Source organism: Brassica oleracea, chromosome C2 (genome assembly GCF_000695525.1).
Source record: "Brassica oleracea var. oleracea cultivar TO1000 chromosome C2, BOL, whole genome shotgun sequence".
NCBI classification, from domain to species: domain Eukaryota; kingdom Viridiplantae; phylum Streptophyta; class Magnoliopsida; order Brassicales; family Brassicaceae; genus Brassica; species Brassica oleracea.
Window position 1 is genome coordinate 34,535,847 of NC_027749.1, and position 25,325 is coordinate 34,561,171.

General features: G+C 31.9%; 1 protein-coding gene and 1 long non-coding RNA gene across 7 annotated transcripts; both read left to right on the forward strand.

Moving 5' to 3' along the window:
• Positions 1-202: 202 nt before the first annotated feature.
• Positions 203-21,322, forward strand: LOC106327813 (hippocampus abundant transcript-like protein 1). 6 transcript variants are annotated; one of them, XM_013766081.1, is made up of 14 exons: positions 203-294; positions 414-603; positions 3,102-3,213; positions 8,723-8,835; positions 9,205-9,327; positions 9,472-9,674; positions 9,792-9,867; positions 10,855-10,941; positions 11,034-11,114; positions 11,319-11,405; positions 12,063-12,104; positions 13,664-13,742; positions 13,850-13,920; positions 21,004-21,317. In XM_013766081.1, exons 2-14 carry the CDS (start codon positions 430-432, stop codon positions 21,070-21,072), a joined length of 1,317 nt encoding a protein of 438 aa, XP_013621535.1. In that variant the 5' UTR covers positions 203-294; positions 414-429; the 3' UTR covers positions 21,073-21,317. The 6 variants fall into 6 exon arrangements, with proteins under 6 accessions (XP_013621535.1, XP_013621536.1, XP_013621537.1 ...); XM_013766082.1 differs by having other exon boundaries at positions 258-308; XM_013766085.1 differs by lacking the exons at positions 203-294; positions 414-603 and adding an exon at positions 6,061-8,399 and having other exon boundaries at positions 3,124-3,213; positions 21,004-21,319.
• A 703-nt stretch (positions 21,323-22,025) lies between these two features.
• Positions 22,026-23,294, forward strand: LOC106323020. Its single transcript, XR_001266615.1, has 2 exons — positions 22,026-22,266; positions 22,370-23,294. It is a non-coding gene; the product is annotated as an uncharacterized LOC106323020 (long non-coding RNA).
• The last annotated feature ends 2,031 nt before the right edge of the window (positions 23,295-25,325 follow it).

Below are 25,325 nucleotides of genomic sequence, written 5' to 3' on the forward strand. Positions count from 1 at the left end.
TTAAATTTTCAAATTGAATTCAGAGATTTATGAACCTATTAATTTTGATATATTCTATATATATATATATATCTGAAAATTGGTTCTCCATTTTTTAATTAAGTATATCGAGAGGAGAAAAAAGCTACCAACTGAATTAAATCATCAGTCCAAAATTAACTTTCTTATAAATGTTGTAAGTGAGATCTGATATGTTTTCTTAAAAAAGAAAAAAGAAATATGTGAGACGTCTACCTTTTTTTTTGTTTTTGAACTTGTGTGAGACGTCTACCTTTGGCGTTGCTCCAACAAGAAGTAAGAGCATAAAAGTAAAAATTGAAAGCGAATGAGAAGTCGAAGGAAGCAACCTCATTCTTATATTTAATCTCTCTCGTGTTTAATTTAGCTGCACTCACATTTTTTCATTTGCTTAGAGGACATCTCTTAACAATGGAGGAAACAACAACGTTTCAGGGGCTAAGACACCTTTTCATGACCGTCTTCTTGCACGGATTCTCGGCGTTCATTGTAGTCCCGGTCATTACAGACGTCAGCATGGCGGCTTTATGTCCTGGAAAAGACGAGTGTTCCCTCGCAATTTACCTCTCAGGCTTTCAACAGGCTGTACGTATTAAATTAATATATTTCAATTACGTTTTTACTTTTAGATTTTCACTACTTCATATTTATCTATCCGTATAACCGTTTCTTTCTATCACTTAGAACATGATTAACTCGGGGTTCTTACGATGAGGTTCTTACCGGAAGTTAAGAAACAGTTTCTTAACTTCTGCTAAGAACTCCACTCTAAAAACTCCGGGTTAATCATGGTCTTACTAAACACTAAAAGTATAAATGACAATTTCGATTAATTAATTGCTTAATTTCGGCTAATTTGTTTGCCTTTTGAGTCTAACAGTTTTAAAGACTTAAATTGTATGGAAATTCTGTGTAATTTAGTTTAATTTAGTTTGGTTCAGTTTGGATTTATTTTTTCTCAGAGTCGATCAGTTTTTATATAAAAAAAATACTATTCAATTGATCGGTATTGGATTACTTACGGTTTTCGGTTGCTTTTTTCCAAAAACATCCATTCTAATTTACCGCACAGCATGTGCAAAGAAATCACTTATTGTAAGTCTTTTTTTTATTGTAAGCCAATGAAGACAAAAATACATATTCACTTTCTTTCATTGCATCAAAGCTATCATGTCTGCCTTACTTCTAACGCCATTCATATGGGAGTGAGTATCTAAGAGAGTAGTATATCATAAATATTAAATTAAAATAAAAGTATAATAAAAGAAATTTATGAGAAAGGATTTATCATAGTTAAAAGATTCACTAGACAATCTAGTACAGTTGACATTCTGTTACTGATCCAATTTTAACCATAACAATTAATTATCTTGTTTAACCATATTGAAAATTTCCGCAATTTTGTGAAGTTTTTACCCCATGGGTTTTTCTAAGGATTATTTATTTGAATCTTCTTACAATCATACAATTTACAATGTACACAAACTGTGTATTTTCATGTTATTTTAATTAAATTTTTATTTATAAATAATTTAGTTGCAGTGTTATGATTTTTTGTGAAATATATTCAACTCGGCACTAATATTTATTTCTAAAATCTAGTGTAAAAATTGATCTTAAATGTGTTAATTATTTTGGAATAAAATTTTACCAATTGTTTCTCGAATTTCTTAACCAAGTCATTACTTTTAGTTGTTACGGTCACTATTCTTCAATTTTGATTTTTATGATTGTAGGATTAGTAGAAGTTAAAAGATATGTGCTCTTAAAATTATCTTATTATCAATCAAAACCATCTTAATAGAAACAGCTTCTTTAAGATATTTTTTTCCAAACACGTCATAATGTTTATTTTGATTTTAGATGCATATATCTAAAGAAGAACAAAATTGTCGGATAGAAGTCATAGAAATTGTTTTCCTATCAAGGAAAGACAATATTTTTTATGAATAAGATTTTATGTGAATAATGAATGATTGACTGATATTTTATATTGATGTCGATTGTTTAATAGTTTAGATATATGAGAATCAGTTGCTTATTTATTATTATTTTTGAAGCATTTAAATAGTATTAGGATTAAAATTTTATGATGTAAAACATTTTCCTTTATTAAAAAAGGATATATTTGAAATATATTAAAATTTTGCACTTTAATAGTAAAAATATTGCCTTTTTCATAAAAATATGGTTTTATTAATAAAAACTAAAATAAAAACGAATATATTTCTAGATATTGTCTTTTATATGGAATTCATTTTTGATAAAAATAAGTTATAAAAGGTATTTATTACTAAAAATAACATAAAATAAAATATTAATAACGACAGTTATAATAATAAACTCAATTATTAATAAACCATCATAATATGGTTTTATTAATAAAAAATGAAAATAAAACAAAAATATATATAAATATTGCTTTTTATATGAAATTCCTTTTTTGATAACAATATGGTTATAATAGGAATGTATTAATAGAAACAAAATAAAAATAAAATATTAATAATGACAATTATATAATAAACTTAATTCATTAAGGATATTAATATAATAAACCACCGTGAGAGTTAACGTGAGTGCGTCACATAGGAAAGTAACTTTTCAAATAATATTATAGAGACTATTTGTTTTGGGTAAGGCTGCAATTAAAAATAAATTCATTAATTTTTTTTTGAAACTTATATTCATAAACTTAATTTATCCAAAACGAATAAAAACCCACACATACATACTGAGAAAAAGATAGTTGAACTGAGGTGTTCAGACAGAAAATACTTAAATTTTAAACATAATTTAATCTGAAATTTTAATTTTAAATTTTTAAAGGATGCAAAACGAACTGACAAAGTTAATAATTTCAGATACAAAGTGACTGAAACTACAAACATATAGCCCTCTGTGAAAACATACATTTTCGAAATTGCAAGTAAGAAAATAAAGTAATTTGGTTGGTTATGGTTTCTTACCACATAATTTTGTTTATGTCATTTGTAAATTTTATTTTTATACCTAGTTATATAGTTTAAAACGAAATGGAATCGTATCTTCCACAAATTATCTTTAATATCTGCGGTTATTAGATTACGGGTGTGGGGTCCTTGATGATGATGCCGTTGGTAGGAAGCTTGTCAGATAAGCATGGAAGAAAAAGTTTACTCACACTTCCAATGGCACTCAACATTCTGCCTCTTGGTACGTTTCCTCATGGTCCCACTTGAGAGCTTTCATAAGCTTTTTAATTCACGTCTAGTATGCCTTGCTTCAAAGCAAAAGCAAAAGCAAAAGCAAAAGCAAAAGCAAAAGCAAAAGCAAAAGCAAAAGCAAAAGCAACAGTACCATTTATGTTTCACATACTTTCACGAGATAACCTGGTAAATATCAGAAAACAACAAAAATTGAAGACAAGTGAATGATACTTAGAACATTTCATTAGTATCATATCCTCTCTATATAATATTTATTAAAAAAAAATTTAGAGAGAAATAAAAACTCAGTCATCTATTTAATATATGTTTTGTAATATTACGGCTAGTACTATGTGTTCGAGTGCATAGAATATATAAAGTAATGAACACAGATATTTGTTAATGGGGTTGGTTTCATACATCTCTAGGATCACGTCCATAAACCATTCACTAGAAAAAGGTGGAACCAATAATTGCTATTTGGTATCCAACACACTTATGTTTACTATTCTTATCTCGATTATAATGGTTAGAACAACTGCTACTCATTGTATTTATGAAGAGCATAATTCTCTACAACTAAACCACCAACATATCTCACCATTTGTCTGGTGGGACGATGCCACACACCTATGTGCCTCTCTCAAGAATACCCGAGGTACGTGCCTTTTTCTTTGACGGCATCATGGTATTCATCTGATTGCTAACCCTAAACTTAGGGTCTCCACACAATCTTTTCTTTTTATTCTCTTAATAATAAAGAAGTTCTTTCTTATCTTAAACACTATTTAAGATGGTTATCCAACTCATCAGCCACGTCTTGGCTTGTATAAATCGAGCCGATGTTGTCCACTTATTTATTTCAGTAGTCGCCTCACAGCTCATCTTCGTGAATGACTTCTTGTACCACTTCTTGTACTACTCCAGGATTAACACATGGAACACTACAGACGTTTGATACATCTTTTGACATGTATTGTGACTTATTCTAACACTTTCTTAAACCAGTCATCATTATATCTTCAATCTCTCCCTTGATGACTGAGTTTTTGAATCCAACAACGCATCCTCAATGATGTGTATCAAAAATCATCTGATCATCACAAAGGATTTGGCATCTTCATTCTCCTCCTTTTTAGCTTAGCTTGATACTCAAGCACTCCATCCTTTAATCAGTGTACGCAAAATTAAGATTCCCCATGAGTGCTGCTCCCACGCCTTTAATGCTCTTGATCTCTCTACACATTGTCAGTATCATAATTCTCTCCCTGCTTGAGTGAACAACTAAATTAAAAAAAAATTGGGTTGTAACGTCTAGCACATCCATCAATGTAGTCCTTGCTCCTCTGTTCTTGGAAGTTCTCTGAAAATAACTTCTTTATTCTCAAGCTGCTCGCAAATGTAAAACTGATCTTTATCATCAACCAACATTTAAAGAGATCACTTCCATGCTTTGCTTCACACCACTGAGAACATTGTAGAACCACATCTATACCAGAACACTCAGTCTTAACCTTGAACAGAACCGTGGTGTACAGTAACTGAGCTTTGTTTCAAATAAAATTAGAATAATCCGTTCATGACTGAGCCTATATTCTCTCAGAAACATTATGAGCTTAAGTCCTGACAATCCTTCTCCCGGTGGTGAAAAGAAGAACAATACAACACACATATTCTTTCTTTCGTAGTGATGCAATTTCAGTTACATTTCCGAATAACTTTGACAAGACATTTGTTGACATTTCTCGCTAAATGACTAACCATGTTCTCGTATAATCCACTAAGAACCCCTTTATTTCTGAATTTCGTCACCAGGCAACCGGCGTCTCTTGTGATATTCAGATCAGTGCATGTTCCTCAGCTTGTATCTTCGTTGCTTGAAGCCAACATAAGCTGTACGTTTGTCCTTTTAAAATAAATTAATGAGCCTTCGTAGATGCCATTCTCTTAGAATCAGCTGTCCTAACATCAAACAGACAACATTGTCGCCAATAGAACAAGATCTGAGCTTATGGTACGCACATAACAGTTTCTTTTTGATGCACTAGCAGTTCTGAGCAAATACATTCTCTTCTTCCAAATTCTGCTTGATGCCCATGAACATAACTCTGAATCATCACCTAAAAGAAAACAAACTCATATTTATTTTTAGATAGCATCACATCTACACATATATTCTCTCTGATGAATCCTTTAGTCCCTGCCATTTCCCATGAGCCCCACTGAGCAAGATTTCAAATCTTCAATCTCTTTAAACCATTATTACAGCTCTGAATCAGTTTCTCTCAATTTCCATCATTCCACTATGATCTTGACCTCCGACTCCAAATACCTTCTATCATAATGCAATTCTACATATTTAGAATGTTTCTGCCATAATGTTTTTCATTTCGGCTTCGTTTGATTGCCCTTTTTGACTTTTCCACCAGAACTGATAAAATCTGAAACTTCAGATGAGCTATACCTGAAGAAGGTTGAATAAACTCTAATAAAAGACAAACCAAACGTTGAAATCTCAATCCAACCGTTGAATTTCAAGACTGTAGTATAATGAAGATCTTCACAAAATTTCAACTCAATCAGATTACTTTTGGATCATCATATGTTGCCTTGAATAACTCATCTCAAAATTGATTTCTGCAACAGTTCTTTTGATCTGTATCAGATGCATAACATGACATATCTTTGAACTGTGGAGTTAAAAATTCTCTTTATTGTGCATCAAAATCTGCCCAAGGTGAAGGCTTTCTTCATTCTGTTCACCACCCACATGAAAATCTTTATTTTATAAAATGTACATGTCTTTGCTTTCAGATGTTGTTTTCACTAAACTAAATCTTTATTTTCTGTGTAGTCTTTGATGTAGATGTTGAATGTTCACTTTGAAGAATCTCTGAATAGTGCCATCTGTCTCTTGAAATCTCTCAACGGCATGTACAACACATTGGATAAATCATACTCCAAAGCATCCATATATAATCTGAAAATCCGTGCAAGGTGTTTTTCAGACATAGACTTCCACAAGCTTCCACAGCCATGATTTCAATCACCAAATACTTTAGATGCACCAAGTCTAACATCTAGAAATCTTCAAACAAAACCAACAAACAATTTCGTTTTGTACCTCACGAATTTCTTTATGATAAAACAAAGATTACCAGCTATTTCAAATAAACTGAATTAACTTGAAAGTCATTTCGTTTGACACTCATCACTAAAGTATTAATAGAAACCTTTATCTACAAGAAAACTTCATTCCTATTTCTGGTTATATCTTCTATTCATGTAAAAAACTGATTTCCCTTTTAGTTCACTCTCAATTTGATCATACATCTTGATAAACAATATGAATGCACACACTTTTTGGTTCTTAGGCTCTCTCTATTATAGCAGTAGCAACTCCCTCAACATCTTTTCAAATCAGATCCCAAGATTTGATGTGAAGATGTTCCCTTGCGTCTCATTACACCTGATGACCGCTTCATCTTCATACACACTCGTGTTGCGATAGAAATACAACAGAATAAATTTAACTAATTTCTTTCTGAACCTGAAGCAACGAACCTTACATGTTTGTAATTTTATAAAAAGTTTCTGAAGTTGTGACTAACCGACTTCACCTATCAAAATCTCCAAAGGCTTTAATATTCCACCATCAACTATAATCAGCATGTTAAATAGCACCAGAAAGTGAAAACCCGATTATTATTCTATATCTTTGAGCCCAATCACTGACACTATTAATCATTCTCCAAGAAATATTTCTGATGCACCCATTTATCACCCTTATCTCCTCTCTTAAAATAGTCTTGAACTTTGTATCAGCAAGAAAATAACTTTTCTTCGTTTACCCAATTTCATTTGCACCAAACTGTAAAACCGCATCAACAACGTCATGAAAACACATAACACAAAATCTCTTTGGTATTAACTCGGTTGAATCTCACAGCTATGTGAGGTCTTCTTCTCTGCCATGATCTAACTCGCATGTCTCTTCTTCTTAAGCATATACCCCATGATAAGCAAATATTCCAAAGAGAATGTTTCACTATCAGATGATTTACTTGTTCTAGACTACCATGAACATGATCTCCGAATGTAAGCTAAGTGATCTCTAAGACTTCACTAAAATATATGAATTTCTTGTGGTTCCTTCACCAACAATATCTTTGAGACACTTGTTTTAATTCCTTTGATCCACAACTCCATCTTCCTTCTCTGTTCCTTGATTCTTCATGGTTAATCACATATGAAGGTTATGTTATGCTGACATGTTTTTATGCTCACAGACTAAACCGAAATCAGAAAATGGTTCCTTATTATGACTCTTAGCAAAATCATGAAGCTGATAGAGAAACCTTTTGACCTTTGAAACTCAAACGTGCATGTTTCTTCTGTCATACTCCAGTTCGACTCTCTTACTCCGTGTTTTTGAGCAATCCTTCGTTCTAATCCACTTCACTTCTCCATGCAAGCCACAAATCCATGATCATACCCGAGATAAGAACATATTTCTATCAAGAACCTGCTCTGATACCAATTGTAAGTGCATATTATGGCTAGTACTATGTGTTCGAGTGCATATAGAATATGTATGAGCATAAAGTAAAGAACACATAGAGATTTGATAACAAGGCTCGTTTTCCACAATTCGGGACCACGTCCAGAAACCATTCACTAGAAAAAGCCGCAACCTACAATTGCTATACGGTGCCTACCACTCTTATCTAGATTACAATTGTTAGAGCAACTACTACTCTTTTTTTTTATGCAGAGCATAGTTCTCTACAACTAAACCACCAACAGATTTCACCATCTATCTGGTGGGACGACGCCACACACATATGTGTCTCTCTCAAGAATACCCTAGGCACATGCCTTTTTCATTGACGGCCTCATGGTATTTATCTGATTGCTAAACCCTAAACTTAGGGTCTCCACACAATCTTTCTTTTTTCTTCTCTTAAGAATAATAAAGTTCTTTCTTATCTTAAATATATTATTTAAGATGATTACCCAACTAAGAAGCCACGTCTTAGCTTGTATAAGTCGAGCCCTTGTTATCCACTTATATACTTCAGCAGTCCTTTGACAGCTCATCTTCGTGAACTACTTCTTGTACCACTTCTTATACTACTCCGGGATTAGCACATGGAACAATACAGACGTTTGATACATCTTCTGACATGTATCGTGAGTTCTTCTAATATTTTCTTAAACCTGTCAGCATTACATCTTCATGTTTATTTCTCAAATAGATTTTCAAATAAAAAAAACTAAAGTAAACTATAAATCCGAAATCAAAATTTTTAATATACATTTATACAAAATAAAAAAAAAATGTCTACATTCATCAAAACTAGCTAAATCGTATCCTTCCCGCATTGTTTCTTAACTTCTCGTTTTATTTTATTATATTGTAAAGTATTGGTATAGGACATTAATAAACCACATTGTCGTTTGTTTTTTTAGAAAATATCAACGAATAGTCTGATATAATTTGGTTGAAACTACAGCTATATTAGCGTATAGCAGAGAGACGTCTGTCTTCTACATCTACTATGTTCTCAAGACTTTCACGTCCATATTTTGTGAAGGAAGTGTGTTCTGTCTTGCCCTTGCTTATGTGGTACGTCCCTTTCGTTCTTTCCTTTTCCTTTTTCTTTTCTTTCTTTTTTGTCGTCAACTTACAAATTACAAAAGATAGAAGCAATTACGAATAGCTCAAAACGTGTACTTATAAGGGTTTTTCTTGCAAAACACCATAACTATTAAAACTATTTATTTCATCTTAATGTTTCTTTCAGAAGTTCAATTTTAATATTATTACAAATTATTTTTCATTTAAAATTATTTAAGAATGTAAATATAAAAGTATTGACAATCATTTTTAATCTGATTTTTAAACAATTTTTTTTATGAAAAACTCTAGTATATTTAAATGATTATATATATTTAAAATTTTCCAATTTTCACAAAATTTATGGACAATATATAGGCTGATAATGTATCCGAAAATCAACGAGCCTCTGCATTTGGAATACTTACCGGAATTGGATCTTGCGCATTTGTATGTGCAAATTGTTGTGCTCGATTCTTATCCACCACCGCTATATTTCAGGTTTCCTTTCCATTCATATATGTAGACATGTGCATCTACATTTCAGGTTTCCTTTCCATTCATATATGTAGACATGTGCGTTTATATAGCTATAGTGAACATTCATTTCAAATTCTTATATTCGATTTTTTTTTTGTCTTTTAGGTCGCGACAACGGTAGCAATTTTTTCAACAGTGTACATGAGAATTTTTCTACCTGATTCGATCCGAGACAATAGCTTGGTTACTTCCATTGTTTCAACCGAGAAATTGAGTTACGTGTTACTTGAAGATTACCCTGGACATAGAAATCAAATATCTAGAACAGTACGTTCTGTACGTGAAATGGCCTCTCTAATGAGGAGCAGGTGCGTCGACTCTTTCAATACTCTTTTAGTGACTAAAGTCGATTAATTTTCATATTAGTTTTAGACTACATTCACTTGGGTTTTAGTAAAAAAAAATCACTTGTTTTAATTTTCCAGCGTTCCACTTTTTCAAGTTGCAATGGTGTCATTCTTCAGTAGTCTTAGTGAGGCCGGTCTACATGCTTCATCTATGGTATGTTTTAAGCATCTAACTATTAATGCATATAATTCCTACAATTTTAAAATTGTGATGAAAAGAAAAATTTGCAGTAAAAACCTCATTTATAATTTTCATACATTATCCAGTTTTATAGACTCAAAAGTCTTATTGCCTTTATCTTCTTCATGATCTTTTTTTTCCTTCATAATTTAAGTTTTTGATATTAATAAAACACATGCTCTTCATTTTTTTTTGTCACAAACCCCAATTGTTTCAGGTCAGCCCTGGACGCTGACAATAATAAGAAAAATTAGGTAAATGATAATTTGTAGGAGAATATCAATGCAGCAAAAAATAAATTAAGTAACTCTCTTTATCATCCATTCAACAGTTCCAAGAAACATTATTTATGTTAATGTGTGAACTATATGACTCTCTCTCTCAAAAGTATACTTATGTACAGATATAAAAGGTTACAAAATAATCAAATCATAAGAATTTATCAATATTTTACTTTGGTTTATTAGTTTAAATTTTATTATAGTTTATGTATATATAAGTTTATGTTAAATATCACTATATTGTTATTTAATTTTATATATAACAATTTTGATATGTTAAGTTATCCTTGTTTGGTATATTGTGGGCTGTGTATATTCTTTCTAATTAAATCATATTTTTGATATAATTAGTTTAAAATCTGATTATTTTTAACTGATTTAATTTGGTTTATATTCTTATATTTACAAATATATTATATAAAATTTAGTGTAGTTGATATGATATTTTTTGAAAAAGTGCTAATGAAATTAGAATTGCGTTAACGTACACAAGCATTTTATAACTTTATGCACATATGTGAATTTTCATTTTTAAACAAACTGAATTCCAATAATTCCTCTTAATTTAACTACAATTGTTTTTGGGTTTTAGTTATGTTAATATGATTAATTTTGTTCATTTCTTTAATTCTCAAAGCTGCAAATAAGAGTATTTGAGTTTGTTAATTGTTTCACGCAGTACTATCTAAAGGCCAAGTTTCAGTTTAACAAAGATCAGTTTGCAGACTTGATGATCATATTTGGCATTGCCGGGTCTGTTTCACAGGTAGAGGAGAACTAGTATGCTTACTTTTCTAGGGACTTGTGAAATTTAATATTTATCCTCATTATATAACTAACAAAAAATCAATTTCACAGTTGCTCTTCATGCCCATTTTAATTCCTGCTTTAAAAGAGGAGAAACTGCTCTCAATTGGTCTTTTTTTCGGATGTGCGCATGTAAGCAGCTTCTCTTATCTACTGTGTTACAATTTTCTAAACTTGTTAGGATCTCAAATAGGAAACTAGAAGATAGATAATCTATATAATATAGTTCAATGTTAAATTAATTTCGTGATATAAATTTATGAGACTTAAAATGACTTCTGTTTTTCTTTTCTTTTATTTTGTTATGTCTTTGTTTCTCATGTTATAAACTTCAAGATGTTCCTCCTCGGTATGGCATGGTCCGCGTGGGTTCCATATATGGCGGCCATGTTTTCACTTGTCTCTATATTTCATCAGTCATGTGTAAGTTTGTTACATATCATTTTTACCATTACTTTTTTTTTCGCTAAATGGTAAGTATATCATATCAATGAAAGTTTAGATGTAAAATTATGATTACAAATTTCTTGACTTAAGAGAATGGTTCCATGCCAAAAAAAAACATGGAAACGAATCCAATTAGTACTTTGTTGATACCAATTAATAGCAATAAACCCTTGAAGAGACATTGTGACAGAATCAACAAAAGAAGAATTCAAAAATATACAGAGAAAAGTCCCACAAAATTAATCAGATTCGGAAGTCCGAAGAAAGAAGTAGGGATTTTTTGTAGGACTTTTCTGTGTATTTCTTTGAGAATAGGTTTAGGAGACTCTCCTTCATTTCTATAAATAAATTTAAATCCTTATCTACCACTTCAATCCGACGGCTCGACACGGAGCCACCACCACAACATATATGAGTTAGAAGAGAGATGCCTTCACAAAAAGGTGGTGGCTAAACACAGTAAAACATGATGCCATTCTCAAGCAAGACATATCAGCCGTACAAGAACCCATTGTAACGCGTCCACTAACCCAACGAGTCGTTGGTTCTGCGTTTATAATCCAACTTTTTAACATCTTTTCTTATAACCCAATTTTATTTTGATTTCATATTATTAGTAGTTCAATTTTGCAGATGCGGAGCATTGTCTCCAAACAAGTAACATCATATGAACAGGTAACAAACTCTTCGCTTAAAAGAAGCTACATTACTTCCTTGATTTTATTTGATAGATAGCAAAAGAAAAATTGAAAATAAATTGAAGAAATGACAATCTTTGGGTATCAAGTTTGTAAACAGAACTAAAGTAATGTAGAAATTTTGATACTTTAAATTCTTATTTTACTTTTTACTAAACAGATGATTTTTATAAAAACAAAATTGAAATAGACTCTTTAGCAAAATTAATCCTAATCTTTAGCTCTAACCTCTATATAATAAATTTGATATCCATATCAGAATATCGTAGAAAAAAATTATATATTATAGCAATTAAATAAATAATAAATTTTTCTAAAATCGGCGGAAGAGCTTATAAACACACACACACATTCAATAAATGTAAGTACTTGTAATTTTCCTTTACAATAATCTAAACCACTAGAACTCCTGATGTAAGATAAATATGGAAGAAATTATTTCTAAGACATCAATTATATATATTCTAATAAAATAGAATCCATGTGGAACCAACTTTTTGTTGATGTGAAATTTAGAAAAAAACCATTGAAATTAAAACTACACCTAAAAATTCATTACATGTATTTTGGCTATTAATTATACATTAGATTATTTAATAAGATGAACCATTACAAATGAGAGTATTAATTATAAGTATAAAATGTTATAAAAATTCTTATTTTTAAATTTACAAAATATATATTTTTAAATTATAAAAATAAATATTTCAAAAGTATGATTAAATTATTTAAAATGATTAATATAGCTAATAGCTTAATAAATCAAATATTATTAAAACATGTACTATATTATATTATAATCTACAAAAAATATAAATACTTGTATTCTAACATATTTTATAAATATTATAAGGAAATTTCTAGATTAATATAATTAATTTTAATTAAGAGAGTATTAAATTACATTGTTATACTTTTTATTTGATAAAAAAAAGCAAATATATAAAAATTTTGTTACTGGATTTTATGGTGTGATGTTTTTATGTTTTTAAATTGATTAAAAGAACATATTAACTCTTACAGTCCTAAAAATATTAAAATAAACTTTGATTTTGTGAAACGCGATAAAAATGGATTAACTTATTTTAATTGAAAACATAGAAAACATCATAAACTTTAAAGGTTAAATACATAAATTAATCTGTTTTATATTTTATTTATGCATATTGGCATTGCTATAAAAAAATAATTTTTTTATAAACTATTTTAAAATGATGATCTCGCATTATAATATTCGTTAGATAAAAACTTAAAATAAATGTTTATAGTTTGAATTAAAATTTATTATTCACACAAGCACACACCAAATATATTTAATTTTATTCATCAATTTAATATAAAATATAAAACTTTATAAATATAATTAAATTAATTAATATCCTTTTTAATTCATCATTTTATAAATTTAAATATTTTAATAGATATATTTTGCGCGTAGTGCGAATTAAAAATTAATTGATATTCTAATGAAATGAGACCTATGTTAGAAGTGAATTTTGTAACAGTCCATTTAACTTTCTCTCTGACTTAACTCAGGGTAAGGCCCAAGGGATTATTTCAAGCATATGCTCTCTTGCAAACGTCATTTCTCCGCTAGCATTTTCACCTCTAACAGGTTCAGTAACTACTGAAAGTTAACAATTAAAAATACAGGGCATTTTGTATTAAAAAGCAGACAATACTTGTAACTGACACAAGTGCTCTTTTCTTTGCTTCTTCTAGGCTGGTTTTTGTCTGAAAGAGCACCATTTCATTTCCCAGGGTTCAGTCTTATGTGCGCGGGGTTTACTATGGTAATATAACTTTTGCCATTCTGCATTTTAAATTGAAATCTCAAAGTAAACATGGACCCTATGCAAGCTCATTTTTTAAACCAGATTTATGGTTCATATTGATCAAATATGAAAACTGAACCTTTTTCAAATGTTTTTAGGTTTAGACCCCTAAAATACAAAGAGAAGTTAATAATGGCAAAACCACCAACAAAAACAAACACTTCTGTCGCCAAAAAAAAAAAAACAAACACTTCTAAGTCTGTAAAATCAGAACCAAATCCACAAAATACCTTCATGAAGGCATAACATATATTTTTAAACTCTCAGATTAAATCAAATTCTCTGGAATAAGAGTAAAAACAAACAAAATCCATAACACTGATGCATAAAAACCACCAGATGGTGTCCGGAAAAGATATTGATTTTTTCTTTATTATATTGATTCAATGCACGTTTCGTTTCTTAAAGAGAGCTATTTTAGGTTAACAATTAGTGTTTTTTCATGAGAGTTTAGATAATAAACATATGTTTCGAGAAATACTTATTTCGTATTCACAATCTCATGAAAAATAATAATTGTTTGGCCATTTGTCGAAGCATATATGGTCTTCATAATATTCACGCACATTACATTTAACTAAATTCAGTACTAATTTTATACCTTATACTGAGCGAATATTAACAAAATTAAAAATTTCGTTCCTTAAAACTCCTAAATGACATTCTTATTATATTAAAGTTTAAGAGAACCTTAAAAAATCGTGTATATGTATGAAAATAGCTAAATCGTACTTGAAAACTTTAAGGGAAACTTGTTTTTTTAGGCAAAAAAATAGTAACTATGTCCCATTAGGCTAATCTTTTATACTTTTATGTTTCATTAGGATAATTATTTTCAAAATGGCAATAATTCCCTTAATTTCAATTATAAACTTGAAATTAAAATTAACAAAACAATTGTTAAATATTAAAATAAAAAAACATTAAAAATTCTCAAATAAAAAAAAACCTAAACCTATACTTTATGTCCCACGAATGTTTTTTATATTTTATTTTCTGAAAATCGATTTTTCTCATATATGGAAACTGAATATTTCCAAATATATTTTCTCATATTTTTTGGAACTAATTATTCTTATCCGTAGAATACAGTAAATCTGTAAAACTTAGTTTCTACAGGTTTCTAGATTTATAGCTATGTGTAGATTTTGATTTCTACCGGTTTTAGATTTATAGTAATCTGTAGATTCTGATTTCTACAAATTTTAGAACGATAGGTTAAGCGCGGAATGTGTATTCTAAATATTTTTAGAGTACTATTATTTACGTAGATCACATATTCTTAGCATAGTAGATTCAATGAAAAAACTAGATTTCATTTTCTACTTCGTAGAATGCCAATTCTACTCTATGTAAAACAGAATATAAAATTATGATTTAAACATTTTTTTTTGTCATTATAGAGTTTTGAAAGAACATAGCACCATCAAAGGATGGGAGGAGGATCAATGTAGCTAATAAAAATAGATAAAACCAAAAAAACAACACTCCAGTAGGAGCAAAGAAAACCAGAGATAAGGAGACCCGAAGAAAGCGTAAGCTCTACGTAAAAGAGCCCTTCATGCTGATGCTTCCTGGCCAATCTGGGTAGCTAACCATGCAGGACCATTCCTAGTGACGTACGATTGATACCTTTGATCTCTTGTCACACTTACTGCAATTAAATTGGCAATGAGGTTACACGAGCTTGTGACATAGCTGATCTTGGCATCTCTGATGGAATAGATCGCCGATAGGGCATGAGAGACAGGCTGGAAATGTCCAAAACAGAGAAGTGGATGGTCCATTGCCTTTTTAACCTCAAGAGCTGAGAATTCAAAAACCACTTTCTTAAGTTTCAGATCACTCATGGCTTCAGCTGCCCAATGTAGAGCCATAACGTTGGCTTGATGCAGCGAGCTTACATTAGCAAAGGCTCTTCTACTGTGAAGTAAAACAACTCCTCTTGCATCTCGCACCACCCAAGCAGCTCCCGCTATTGTAGAACCTCCATCCAGTGAGGAGCCCACGTTACATTTCAAGAAAGAGGCTGGAGGCTTCTGCCATTTCTCTGGAACAGAACCCATGAACATTGCCGAATACTCTTCTATAGGGAGATTATCATGCAGATTAAGCCACACCGCCGTATCCTCCATAGCTCTACGGAGAATGATTGCAGGGTCTGGGGTCACACGTTCATAGCAAAAGCCATTCCTTGCTTTCCACAGGTGCCAAAGGATCCATGGAAAGGAAAGGCGCAGACAAGGTCCAATTGCCGTGTTTTTGCTGCACCTAATAAGATAATGCAGGTTGAGGAAGACAGAGTTCTGAGACCAGCCAGCAGGAGGCAGAGGAAACCTTGACTTGTCCCATACTTCTTTCACAGTTTTACAGTGGACGAGAACATGACATATCGTTTCTGAACCTTGGCCACACATAGAGCAGACTGGATTCACTTGGATACCACGTGTTTGAGACGAGCCTTAACTGCTAGAGCCCCCGAATTCACTCTCCATAAGAAATGCTTTAACTTGGGAGGAGCTTTTGTTTTCCAGAGGTTACACCATAGTTGTCTCTCCAAAGGGGGCTGAGCATTGATTTGCTGGTTATCAAGTTCAAGCAGAGAATCAATAAGCTTATACCCGCTCTTAACATCATATTTACCGTTCTTAGAAAGACCCCATATTAGCTTATCAGCACGAGAGAGATTGATCTTCGTATTTAACACCAAGTTAACGTCTTCTTCATCAATAAGTTGACATACTAGGTTATGATCCCAAGTCCCTGTCTGACCATCAATCAAATCCGATACTCGCAAGGTAAGATCAATAATGGCATTCTGATGATAACGGGGAGGACGAGGAACTGAAGGAAGTAACCAATTGTCCAGCCAAACTCTGGATTCTTCACCATTGCCAATCTCTTGAAGCAAACCTTGTTTCATCAGATCTCTCCCATGAAGCATACTACGCAAAGCAAAAGAAGGTCTCACTCCCACGCCACAGTCAAGGAAGGATGAACGACTAAAATAGCGTTGTCTGAGCAACCGAGACAATAACGAGTTAGGCTCCGACCACACTCTCCATGCCTGTTTGGCTAGTAAGGACTGATTAAACTTCTCAATATCTTTGAAACCCAACCCTCCCAGTTCTTTCTCTTTACATAGCTTCTGCCACGCCACCCAAGGAATCTTTTTTCTGTTATTTCCGCTACTCCACCAAAACTCAATCATTACACTGGTAAGCTTCGTACAAACGTCCTTAGGAAGCTTGAAACAGGACATCGCGTACACTGGAAGGGCTAAGCACACTGATTTCAACAAAATCTCCTTTCCACCATGCGAGAGGGCCTTAGAAAACCAACCTCGAAGACGACCTTGCAGCTTCTCCCGAATGAAACTTAAGAGTCTAATCTTAGAACCACTGAAACACTCTGGAAGACCCAGATAGGAACCTTCTCCACCTTCCTGATCAATCCCAAGAATTCCTTTCCCCTCAGCTTTAGTCACATCAGGTACCTTGGCGCCAAAGATAACTGAGGATTTAAGATGATTGACTACTTGACCCGACGCATCACCATAGAGCTTAAGACACGCCAAAATCTCCGCAGCTTCCCCTGAATTCGTCATACAAAGCAGTATACTGTCATCCGCAAACAGAAGGTGATGTATCGAAGGACAAGACTCAGTAAGATGAACACCATGAATATGATCAGCTTCTTCTGAGGAATTGAGACAGCTCACCAAAGCTTCTGCGCAAAGAATAAACAAAAAAGGAGATAACGGGTCTCCTTGGGGAAGACCTCGTTCCGGTTTGATGTAGCCATGTGATTCCCCGTTCAGTAAAACCGAGAAAGAGACTGATTTAAACATTTTTAGAATTAGAAAAAATACCACTAAGTTCATAAAAGTATTTCATTAATAGTTAATGTTTTTCTAATTTTTTTGGTTTGTAAAACTATTTATTTAATTTATTTTAAAAAATACTAACGGGCATTAGAGGCAAAAATGGTACGAAATAAAAATTAGTCTAATGAGACATATTTACCTTTTTATTGGCCTGAAAAAAATAATTTTCCCTAACTTTTATTTGTCAATTTTTCCTAATTTTTTTTGAAACTAATTTCCCCGTAATTTGTTAGGATTTTTTTTCCAGTAATGATGCTTTTTGTGAATCAATTTAAATAAGTTAAAACAAACAAGGAAATATTGGCAAAACGGAACAAAAAAATAACATAGTTGTCCCTATGGTATAAAACCATATTTGTCCATTTATTCTCTCTTTACCTTTTTCATTTCTGAAATTTAATGAAATAAATAGTTTTATGAATCCAAAAAAATATTAAAAATATAAAAAATTGATAAAATACCTATATACACAAACACATTTTTTTTTTGGTTAAAAAAATTGATAAATAAAATTTTAAAATTACATTTCACTAAAAGTAGAATTCGTCTTCTATGGAAAATGAGTTAGTAGAAAACGAATTCCAGAATAAACAAGTTCATCTACTTTTTTTAGAAGAAACAATCTAAAAATGATTAAGATTCTAAATATATGGAGAATGGAGGATGTGAATTCTACTAATTGTAAAAATCACTACTTTTATTTTGAATGCAGTTTCTACTTTTATGAAGTATTCTAAAATTTTGGGTATGCGAAATCTAAACTTAACACGAAAGTCTACAAAAAGTTGAAATTATATTCATAATTTTTGTCATAGTTCTACACAGTGTAGAAGGTGTCTTCTACAGATAAAAAAAGCTTTTCCAAAAATTAAGGAAGTTTAAGTTAAGAAAATATTCTAAAAATATTCTAATTTCCTAAAACGTGTCCTGGTCGATTTTCTTTGTCAAAATATCAAAAAAAAAATGATTTTGGCTTTTCTTCTTCATCAATCTATGATTTCTCCATAGTTTATCTTGTGATTTTCAAAAACTCTTGTTCTACGATGCATATCTATACAATATGTTGTGTTTGAGAATTTAGTGTAAGCACATGATGAGTTTTTTTTGGCTGATGATAAAGGGGATAGACTACTGTTATTGGAATCAAGTTCTACCTTCGAGGATTTTAAAAGAATAGTTTTGGAGGATTTTAGAAACCAAATGAAATTAGGTTACGGGATATTTTTGATCTGTGTCATGTGTTATTTTTTTTTTAAATTGTTTTTACATTTTTTTTCCTTTCTAAAACATTATGGGATTACCTTATTTTTTATATCTTTTTCCATTAAACTTTTTAAAAATGGTTTTAATTTATGTTTAATTTGATTAAGGAAATGTTAGTTTTGGGATTATAAAAAATATTATACTATAGGGACAACTTAGTGATGGTTTTATACCATAGGGACAACTATGTTGTTTTTTGTTCCGTTTTGGCAATTTTCTCAAACAACATGTAATCTATTAAAACTGAAGTAATAATATGAACTAACCTTTGAAATAACATCTAATCTATTAAAACTGAAGTACAAATATGAACTAACCCTTGAAATAACATTTTAATTACACCCAATGCCATTTCTTTATTTTTTTCTTTTAATCATAATAATTAAGGTTAATAAATAAGACTTAATAAATAACAGTTTCCATAAAAAATGTTATGAAATTGTCTAATCTTTAGCTACCAAATAAATTTAGAAGATTGCAATCTTTCATTTACTTTAAAAATCAAAATCTAAAAGTTAACATTGAAATTGATGACTGTCATAAATGGGGGAAAAAAACTGGGAGATAGATTAAATTATCAAATTAATTTATTGATTTACGGAAATTAAAATTTCAGAACAATAAAACTAACCCAGTTATATTTAATTAATTGGCCTCTTCTAATTTAATTAGTAGAATAATGTATGTATTTAAAATTTTATGTACTCTTATGTTGCAAAATTTTAAAATAATAACAAACTAATTTTATATATATCAGGTATGAAACTAAAAAATGTTAATATAAGAAGAAATATCTATTTATTGATTTTAAAGATACTAAAATAATGCATCAATTAATAAATTAATATTTACATAAAATTTTAAATGATCTATGTATTAAAACTATGGAAGATTAGATCAATTTCCTATTTTGTCTAAGATTTTCAGATTAATAAAATCTAATATAATTTATATTTTAAAATGTACATAATATACTTGGTAATTTTGTTATGTAATTTAAATATGATAAATATTCGTGTAGAAGCGCGATTAAACTCTAGAGGAAACAATATGTTGTTTCCTACTCTAGCTGTCAAAGAAATACAAATGACAATTCAAAACAAATAAATTAATTTTAAAAATAAAATAATGCAATTATTGTGTTTTGAAATACCTAAGTTTATAATTTGTTACATGATTTTTGTTAATATATTTACCATTAATTATATAAAACAAATATTAATGCATAAAAATGAAACCAAATACCCAAGCGGACGCACGGATCAAGATCTAGTCTATTCTATTAAAACTGAAGTACAAAACAATACTTCTATATTCTTAAGTAATTTCTTACATTTTCTTCATTCCTTTTAAACTAATTTTAACCAATTCCTTTATTGTCTTTTCCAAATAATTAGACATCATTTATTACAAATGTATAAAATAGAAATTACCTATTTTTAAGTGTTATATTATATTTTTATATTCTTTTTCACCTTTCTAAACTACTTCATTAATTGAATCTACCATAATATTTTGATATTTTTTTATAGTATCAGTTAGACATGGACATTCATGTATAGTTCGAATACAAATTAACTTTTTTGGATATCAGGTTCTTTGGATTTTAAAATTAAATTTCGTTCGGGTATTATAAATTCTCTGATGGGATTCGAATTAGATTCTTTCGGGTCCAGGTAGGTTCGTAATAACCTAAAAATATCTAAATAATGTGTGTCTTTAAAAATGTCACTATTTATAAGAAGATAGAAAAACCTAACATCCGTCATCAAGCTCTACTAGTTCTGTTTAAAACAATAAACTCTTTTTATCGATCTCTCAGTAGTCAGTTTCATTTTACACTTGTTTGTTAGGTTACTAAATGTGGTAAATTTGTTTCCTTTTTTTGGTAGACAATAGCTTTTATCTTAAGTCTGATGATCAGAGCAACAACTCCAGTGGCAGCTATGGGATCTCCATAATTCCAGTCAGCTTAAAACCATGGTTTTATAGCGAACCATAATGTACAAGTTCTAGATACATAAGTCAATGTTTATTTTTTGTGTTGTTGTTGTTTAATAGCATGTTTGTCTCGTCATCAGCCCCTAGGACATACACCATATATTTCAAGGTTAAGGTTTAAGACTGTTTCTGTTCATGTATAGGTAGGTCTAAAGAAACACTAGTCTCATATTTGTATTTATAAAATATAAAGTGAATAGGAAAATTTATTTTTATTTGGTTAAAATGTGAAATTGTATTTAATCATCAAAGAAATTTTTGGTGTATTTACGAAGACCTACAGTGCTCTGTTGTAACTAGAAAAAAGCAGAGCCGGCAGTATTAAAAATCAGAGCTAAAACTGTTTCAAAGAGAAAAAATTGAGGTTTTAATAATTCCACTTCACGTTTGGCAAGCGAGGTCCCAAATGGAGAGGAGTTCTACTGTCTCTCCATGCTGTGATGAAAGATTTGAGAGTTGCATTCGATTTGGCAAGCGAGGTCCCAAATGGAGAGGAGTTTTACTGTCTCTCCATGCTGTGATGAAAGATTTGAGAGTTGGATTCGATTTTTCCTTTTGAATCATGAGTGAGGTTGCTTCAGATGTCTTCTCCCATTTCGTTCTTTCCATATTCAATACATTGCAGCTTGGAAGACAAGGCAGAGAATCAATGCTTCAGCTCTACGAAAGCAATGTTGGGAGAGTGACCTAATCGTTCCATCAGTCGCGGAGCACGAAGCATGTATCAAAATTTAAAATTTAATTTATTTAGGCATAAAATTTCAATATATCATTATGATTAATTGGTTGAATCTCAATAGTTTGACCAAGTGATAAATAGCCGATCTATATACACGTCGGATCCGTTTTGTTACCGAGTCAGCGAAGTGGGCTTTCGATTGTTCATATTTTGTATGGGCTTTCTGTTGCTGAGTATGTTCATTTTTTGGCCCAACAAACATAAACCGTCTCTGACCTAATGTTCTTCGGACAAGAGAACGAGAGAGGCGTCCCACATCCTTCGACGGCGAGATTCTGACGTTTCCGCTTTCCCTCGCCAAATGTAACGCTCTGAGTTAAGATTTCGTGATTAATCCACTCAAATCGCTCCCCCACGATGTGTATTCAAAGCAATCTTCAAGCTCAGAGTCGGTGTGATCTATGTATAAATAGGGGTGAGATTTCTTCCTTACAACACGTCTTCTCTTCAAATCTGTTTTATTCATCCTCATACATGTTGATATGGCTAACTCTAGGTTTTTTTTCTCTGATCTGAAGTCCGGCAAGTGTACCTCCGTCGTCGAGGCTAGGCTCCTGCGGTTCTGGGAGGCCAGGAACGTTAAACGCAGTGGGGAGCTCATGTGGGTCGATATGCTTCTGGATCCGTTGACGTAAGTCTGTTCTTCCTAATTTTTTTTTTTTTGTAATTCAACAATATTCCGACGAGTTTCCTCGAGCAGGTTATGTTATTGTTTCACTTGAGAGAAACTTATTTGTCTTTGGAGAGTTTAAGGATTCTCAGAATCTTTGCAATTTTAATACAGTTTTTGATGATGATATGTAAAGCCATAACGGTGAAGGCTTCAATTGCTTTATATGTCTTCTGATTTCAAAATAAAATATTATTGTCGATTTTCCATGATATAAATGGGTATATTTTTCCAAGGTATTTGACATTTAAGAAGGGTCATCAGCTACATTTTGTGATGCAGCAATTTGTTCACGTCCTTTCACTGCAGGTTCTTTTTTCTTTGTTATGGCTGCAATAAGAATCTTGAGCCGTTGAATGACATCTACTACCTAAGCACATGTTTGTCTCGACCTTTCTGTTGGTTATAACACAATTTCTTTTGTGCAAGGTTGCTAATTGCCGTCCTAATATTCTTTGCTTATGGCCATCAAATCGTGGATATGATAACGGCTTGGTCAAACTCCAGGGAGGTTGTCTGTAAAGAAACAAATGAAGCTAAATTGTTGAGAGCAGAAATTAGTTGCGGCTGGAACCAGCATTGATGAATGTGTGTTGTTAACTCTTACGATTGAAAACATGTAGCCCTTTTGTAAATAAGAATGGATGTGTATGGTTCTATTGCTGGAAAAGGGAATACACAAATATGTAAGCCAAATTTCAGTCATATGTCGTTCGTGGAGCAAGATTAAAATTGTTACATGATCACCGGTTAATAGAATTTCCAGCTTTATATATGTATCACGTGCTTTACATGGCAATAGGGGAGGGCTCTCGCCAACGACGCAACGTACTGCCACAACATACTTACAAACATAAAGATATGAGAGGCCAAAAGTGAGAAATGAGCAAACTAAACCCAATCCAGAGGCAAGAACTTAACAGTTGCTGCTCTACCTTTGCTGAAGTAATTGCATTTCTGAAGCTATTACTAAAGTTCACCTCTTGCTTCATGACCAAGCTCAAGCTCTTCTCCATCCGGGAACCATCCTTCCTAAGTGAGCATGTTTGCTTCTATCTAATGTTGTGATTAACGTCTTTTAACTGCCAGTTTAAGAAACGCTATTAGTCGCAGAAAAGTACAAGCTTGGTTTTTATCTACTGCTACCTTTCGTATTTCTAATATATAAAAAGAATCATTGTCTATTTTCTACAGAGTTTTTGCTTGCCTTTCAAACAAACAAACAATCAACATTATCATATAACAAAAAGGCAATCTATAAAGCCTACACATGTCTCCGCTCAAGAATAAAAACTGATAAACGCGAATATCACGAGACCACATGATGCATTTCCCTAAGAAAAAATGACTCACTCAACTCACCTCATCAATGCACGAGCCTGACATTCCTCCCAACTACAAAACTGTTTTCTCTAAAAAAAAACTTCAAAACTCTTTAACCAACGCTGAAATTATGAGATTTGTAGAGTTCTCTTCTCTGGTTGTGTGTGTATAAACTCCAATGGAGAAAGATGAGAGCTTGTACTAGACTTAGAAAGAGAGATTGATGAGAGTGTTTATGAGAGAATAAGAGACTTAGGAACAAATATTAAGAGACAGAGAGATTAGGAGAATAAGAGATTAAGAGATTAGAGATTAGGGTTTCAGATTCAAGAACAAGTTTATCATTCATGAAGTGGAGAGGGAAACTCCCCCTTACTCCCTCCCCTTACTCCCTTAGTCATTACAAATCGCCATCTAAGTAGGGGTTATTGGTTGTTGTATTTTAATGGATTTAAAAATCTGAACTAAATCTAGTGTTATTGGTTCTATGATTTTCAAATCTGTATTAAAATCATGTGTTATTGGTTTAATGATTCATAAATTCTGTATCAAATCAAGTGTTATTCAATCGTACGGATTTACTAATATATTTGATTTTATAATGGATTTGAATGGATTTGTTCGGATTTTTTAGTTAAAAATACAAAGACTCAAATCCGAGGGAAAACCTCCGGATTTGCATATGTTACTTGGATTTATAAATACTATATGGATTTCTAAATCAATCAAAATATATAAACCAATAACACCTCCTTATATGAGTTTTACATTTGCAATCTCATAACCTAAATCTAATGGCTGATAAAGGACTTGAAGATGGACGATCAGGATCTGGTCTTGGAGTGGTCTTGTGCAAGCTGTAAAGTGGAGAAGATAGGATAAAGAATCAATGGCTAGATTTGCTCAGTTTGAATTGGACAACCAAGATTGTCTTCATGTGTGGTCCTGCTCCAAAAGGTGCTTTACCTTTTGCTTTACCTTTTGGCCAGCCTGTCACAAGCTGTCTCACGCCCACTTGCTTCTCCAACGGTCACAAGATCACGCCCTAAGCTTCCTTGTCCCTAACTGAACCAAACTCCAATTCTGGTCGATCCGGGTAAGTCTGGTACGGCCACTTGCTTTGTACGGTTGTTGGTACGGACAGGCCGTCCGTACCTCGCCCTAACTTTGCACCTCACGTTCAGACTTCTCCAATGGTCGATCCTATCTGATCTTGGGTCGCCCTAAGATTGCACCGTCCGTACTGTCCGTTTCTCCGGGACGCCCTATCTTTGCACTATTGCCTATCTTACTCCAAATGATGTCTAAGCCCTTCCTGGACTTAATCCCTATCTTTGCACAGCCTTCATGACACTTCTAGACTTCTTTAAACCCTCATGAAGCCTTGATAGACAATATCTGATGATCTTGCCTTATCTTTGCCCAAGACCCAAACTCCTCCAAACCACTCCTTTGGCTCCATTTCTTTCTTCAAGTTAACA